This window comes from Amblyraja radiata, chromosome 4, assembly GCF_010909765.2.
Source record: "Amblyraja radiata isolate CabotCenter1 chromosome 4, sAmbRad1.1.pri, whole genome shotgun sequence".
NCBI classification, from domain to species: Eukaryota; Metazoa; Chordata; class Chondrichthyes; order Rajiformes; family Rajidae; genus Amblyraja; species Amblyraja radiata.
Window position 1 is genome coordinate 52,025,234 of NC_045959.1, and position 6,000 is coordinate 52,031,233.

The window sequence follows — 6,000 nt, forward strand, 5'->3', positions numbered from 1 at the left end:
CGACACACCAGGGGCAATTTACAGAAGCAAATTAACCTACAAACCTGCACATCTTTGAGATATAGGAGGAAACCGGAGCACCCAGAGAAAACGCACGTGGTTGAAGGGAGAATGTACAAACTCTGTGCAGACAGATCATTTAGTCAATGGCTCAATGGCACTTTATTTGTCAAATGCACTGAGGTACAGTGAAATTCAGTTTTGTATACAGTTCAAAATGTATCATAATACATAAGCTTTAGATACATGTTGGATCAGCATCTCAGATACAATACAAGTGTACAGCAGTACTACACTGAAGCAGAATACAGAGTCGCCAGTTTGCCGCCATTTTCAAGTCCCAGTTGTAACTGCTGAGTTCTTGACCTGACCATGAAGGCCCGTTGTCCTGGCGGCGTTGCTGGTCGATCTGGCCATGCGTAGCCATTGGTGTTCTCGCATGTCCACACGCTCGGCCTCTTGGAGTGGCGCCCGGTCCAGCCGAGCCCCAGGCTGTTGCAGGGCCTTCAGCGGTCCACTCCACCACCGAGGCAGTGCACTCCCTTCTGCAGCCAGGCCTAACCCGCCTGCCCTCCGTACGACTCCTTCCACTATGAGCGGGCGAGTTAGGCCTTCCAGGAGGGCTCCCGGTCCGCAATGCGGGTCCTCCCTCCACAGCGGGTGACAAGGGGCTCATTGAAGACCTTTGAACTATCTTTAATCAGACTTTATCGGACGTCAAAGTTATATCTTGCACTAGTCTTAAGAATAATGGGTAGGCCATTTAGGACTGAGATGGGGGAAAAACTTTTTCACCCAAAGAGTTGTGAATCTGTGGAATTCTCTGCCACAGATCGGCATCTGGGAGTCAATTCACTGGATGTTTTCAAGAGATAATTGGATTTAGCTGTTAGGGCTAACAGAATCAAGGGCTATGGGGAGAAAGCAGAAATGGGGTGCTGATTTTGGATGATCAGCCATGATCATATCGAATGGTGGTGCTGGCCCAAAGGGCCAATGGCCTCCTCCTGCACCTATTTTCTATGTTTCTAAATGTTGTACCCTTTGTCCTTTATCTGTGAACTGTGGACGCCTTGATTGTAATTATGTATTCTGACTGGATAGCACACAAACGAAAGCTTTTCACTGTACCTCGGTACTCGTGACAATAATAAACTAAACTTAACGAAGAATTTTACGGTGGAGCAGGAGACCTACCTGTCCATTTTTGAATTAGAAAGTTATTGCATACTCTTCAGATCCTGGTTACATTTATCTTTTCTTCTAAAAAGCTGCCAACAACAATTTGCAATGATTTAGTTGATTTAGTGCCTTTTAGTTTGAGAATATTTTGCAGTAACTCAGTGGGCCAGGCAGCATTTCCGGAGAACATGGACAGGTGACGTTTTGGGTCTGGACCCTTCTTCAGATGGATTGTGGGGATGAGGGTGGGGTGGGAAGAAAGCTTGAAGAGAGGAGGGGTAGGAGAAAGCATGTACACAGGTGATGTGGGGGTGATAGGCAGATGGTTGGAACAAAGGCCAGAGATAAAAACAGAAGGTGTGAGACAGACGGGTGGAAGAATTGCAAATTATGAAACCAGAGGAGGGAAGAATATAGAAGGGGAGGGAGGGGATGAGAGAAATTGATGGGGGAGAAAGGGGAGAGGCAGGGGTTTGTCAGAGGTTACATAAAATTGGGCATTCAATGTTCATACTGAAGATAGACACAAAATACTGGAGTTACTCAGCGGGTCAGGCAGCAAGTCCGGAGAAAAGGAGTAGGTGACTTTTCGGGTCAGAGCACTTCTTAAGACTGAAACGTTGGGCTGTAAACTACCCAAGTGGAATAAGAGACCCTGATGATGATCTGATGAATGTGAGGTTATCCATTTTGGTGGCAAAAACAGGAAAGCAGTCTATTATCTAAATGGTGGCCGACTAGGAAAAGGGGAGATGCAGCGAGACCTGGGTGTCATGGTACACCAGTCATTGAAAGTGGGCATGCAGGTGCAGCAGGCAGTGAAGAAAGCGAATGGTATGTTAGCTTTCATAGCAAAAGGATTTGAGTATAGGAGCAGGGAGGTTCTACTGCAGTTGTACAGGGTCTTGGTGAGACCACACCTGGAGTATTGCGTACAGTTTTGGTCTCCAAATCTGAGGAAGGACATTATTGCCATAGAGGGAGTGCAGAGAAGGTTCACCAGACTGATTCCTGGGATGTCAGGACTGTCTTATGAAGAAAGACTGGATAGACTTGGTTTATACTCTCTAGAATTTAGGAGATTGAGAGGGGATCTTATAGAAACTTACAAAATTCTTAAGGGGTTGGACAGGCTAGATGCAGGAAGATTGCTCCCGATGTTGGGGAAGTCCAGGACAAGGGGTCACAGCTTAAGGATAAGGGGGAAATCCTTTAAAACCGAGATGAGAAGAACTTTTTTCACACAGAGAGTGGTGAATCTCTGGAACTCCCTGCCACAGAGGGTAGTCGAGGCCAGTTCATTGGCTATATTTAAGAGGGAGTTAGATGTGGCCCTTGTGGCTAAGGGGATCAGAGGGTATGGAGAGAAGGCAGGTACGGGATACTGAGTTGGATGATCAGCCATGATCATATTGAATGGCGGTGCAGGCTCGAAGGGCCGAATGGCCTACTCCTGCACCTAATTTCTATGTTTCTATGTTTCTATGAATTGCTCCTATCTTCTCGAATTCTTGTATCTTGTATCATTAACACTAACTGTGACTTATACAGAGGCTGTGTTTGCTTGGAAATACCATTTAATTTTGTTTTACAAAAAATATATAAATGACAAACTTACAGACGTGGGAGGAAAAAATCAGAGAATGGGTCGAATGCAAACTGAAATAGCAGCACTTTGTTTTAAGTCAGCGAACTCGGGAAGGGACAAGTCAAACCCAATTCAAATGTCATTCTATATCTGAATGTCCTTACTGAATGAATGGAACAACCAACCCTGCAGGGAGGAAAAAGAAAGATATCACAATTCTGTTGCATCTTTGCAAGCGGGTGTCTTCGATGTAGAAAGTGATTTTCAATCCCGGCTTTGAGTCATTCTGAAGCCAGAAGATTTTTTTCGTGGAAATTGAATTGTGGCTCATGAAGTGTCTGAGAGTCAACAGGTATCCCGCTGAGCAGATGCCGGGCAGAGGGGAGGTGCAATCCATTCAGCTGGAGACTGCCGCCTGCATCCCAAGAGCTGGTGGCAAATCCCTCGGCTGCCTCGCCAACTCCACGAAGAGGATTTTTTGCCTTTCAATCCCACTCGGTTTGAGATAAAAGGAGAGAGCGGGCTGCAAGAAGATGGCTGGGGAATGGACTTGCTGCGGTTAACAACTGATCGTAGAGTGAGTAACCCCCCTCGGTTAAAGCGGTATCTCCTCTCTTGTTTCAAACACGTTTTATTTTACCATTGCAATTGAAATATTGATTCCTGCGCTGAAGGTATTTGACGGTTCTGTACAGGATATTGGAATTTTATTTCCAATGTATTTCACTGGGTGGCAACAAAGCCGGAGTACGGGTCACCTTATCTCCAAATGATGCCGGGACAAAGATGACAGACACATTTAGTCTTGAGTTACAGGTGGGGAGGGTGTTCCTTTCTCTGAACTGGTAACGCAAAGAGGGGTGGTCGCAACAACCCGGAGAGTTACACGGTTATAAATTAACGCCAGCTTTAGAATTCCGGGTTGATTCAATGGGTTCATGCCATTTAAACTGGGGAATTGTCCGAGCTGGGGAAGGGTCTGTACATCACAGATGAAAACATATAGAATAGTAAAAGGCGATATGGGCGGCACGGTGGCGCAGCGCTAGAGTTGCTGCCTCACTGCGCCAGAGACCCGGGTACGATCCTGACTGCGGATGCTGTCTGTACGGAGTTTGTATGTTCTCCCTGTGACCTGCGTGTTCTTCCTCCCAAAGACTACAGGTTTGTAGGTTAATTGGCTTCTGTAAATCGTCCCTAGTGTGTAGGATAGAATTAATGTACACATGGAAACTTGCCCGCCTAGCCCACACCGACCAGCCATCACCCCTTTGTGCTAGTTCTATGTTATCCCACTCTCCGACACACTAGGGACAATTTAGCGAGGCCAACTAGCCCACAGATCCGCATGTCTTTGGGATGGTGGAAGGAAACCGAAGCACCAGAAGAAAACCCACACGGTCACAGGGAGAACGTGCAAACTCCACACAGACAGCATCCAAAGTCGTGAACCCGGGACTCTGGCGCTGTGAGGCAACAGCTCTACCAACTGCACCACAAGTACTTGCACCAGCAGGGCATAGAGAGATGGGGAATTAATGCAGGCAAGTGGGATTCGTTTAGATGGGCATGAAAGTCAGCATAGTTGTGGTGGGCCGAAGGGCATGTGTCTATGCTGCACAACTCCATGGCCCTGTGAAATCTGTCATCTCTGCTGGGTCTGGCTTAAATTTCATTCCAGACCCACCAATATGACTGCCTTTTAGCAGTTATGGGGCAGAGAATAAATATCAGCCTTGGCAGAAATTCTACATATTGCAATCAAGTAGGAAATTAGCAGAGCCTCCGGATTTTAAAGTTAGAGCAGGCTCTTGTGTAAAACCTGATTGGACATTCAATTAAATATCACAGACAGACACAAAGTACTGGAGTAACTCAGCGGGTCAGGCAGCATCTCTGGAGAAAAGGGATGCATATAAACCAGCATATGCAGTTCTTTGCTTCTACAGTTCATATGTTCATAGGTTCTAGAATTAGACCATTCAGTCCATCAAGTCTACTCCGCCATTCAATCATGGTTGAACTATCTTTCCCTCTCAAACCTATTCTCCTGCTTTCGCCCCATAACCCCTGACACCCTTACTAATCAAAAATCTTTCAATCTCCACCTCAAAAATATGCATTGACTTGGCCTCCACCACCGTTCAATGAAACATGTTTCTTTTCTTGACTAAGGCAACGCCTGAGATCGATCGAGCCTCTCCCTCAACGCGCATCTCCTGGTCAAGGCAGCGGAGTATGGTCGCACCCCTGACGTCAAGGAGTCGAGGATGAATTTTACGGAGGTCTCCATGAAGAGTCTAACTCTGGCCGGGGGGATGACGAACAGAACTAAGAGCACCAATGCCTTGTGCAAGCAAGTGTCCGTGGCCGTTGAGGTGTTCCTCACCTTGGGTATCATCAGCCTGCTGGAAAACATTCTGGTCATCGCCGCCATCATTAAAAACAGGAACCTGCATTCGCCCATGTACTTCTTTGTCTGCAGCTTGGCGGTGGCGGACATGTTGGTCAGCGTCTCCAATGCGTGGGAGACCATTGTGATAAGTTTACTCAACCACAGGCACCTGGTGGTCAAGGACAGCTTTGTCAAGCAGGTGGACAATGTGTTTGACTCCATGATCTGCACCTCTGTGGTGGCGTCCATGTGCAGTCTCTTGGCCATCGCCGTGGATAGGTACATCACCATATTTTACGCCCTGCGCTACCACCACATCATGAGCGTGAAGAGAGCGGCCTTCATCATAGCGGGCATCTGGCTGCTATGCACCAGCTGCGGCATCATCTTCATCCTCTACTCCGAGAGTTCCACCGTCATCATCTGCCTCGTCACCTTCTTCGTCATCATGCTCCTCCTCATGGCTTCCCTCTACAGCCACATGTTCCTGCTGGCTCGCTCCCACGCTAAGCGCATCGCCGCCATGTCCAGCTACAACTCCGTCCACCAGCAGGCCAGCATGAAAGGTGCCATCACCCTGACCATCCTGCTCGGTATATTCATCATCTGCTGGGCCCCCTTCTTCCTGCACCTCATCCTCATGATCTCCTGCCCCGGCAACCTGTACTGCGTGTGCTTCATGTCGCACTTTAACTTGTACCTGATACTAATCATGTGCAACTCGATCATCGACCCGCTCATCTACGCCTTCCGCAGTCAAGAAATGCGGAAGACTTTCAAGGAGATAATTTGTTGCTCTGGGTTAAGGGCGGCCTGTAGACTCGCTGGTAAATAA

General features: G+C 47.6%; 1 protein-coding gene across 1 annotated transcript; it reads left to right on the plus strand.

Annotated features, from left to right (window-relative positions):
• Nucleotides 1-5,009: 5,009 nt before the first annotated feature.
• LOC116972099 (melanocortin receptor 5-like) lies at nt 5,010-6,000 on the plus strand. The gene has a single exon (XM_033019442.1). The coding sequence runs from the start codon at nt 5,041-5,043 to the stop codon at nt 5,998-6,000; it is 960 nt and encodes a 319-aa protein (XP_032875333.1). The 5' UTR covers nt 5,010-5,040.

What these genes read in the sequence shown, in the direction of transcription:
- LOC116972099 (XM_033019442.1), top strand. Translation starts at nt 5,041, where the DNA reads ATGAATTTTACGGAGGTCTCCATGAAGAGTCTAACTCTGGCCGGGGGG.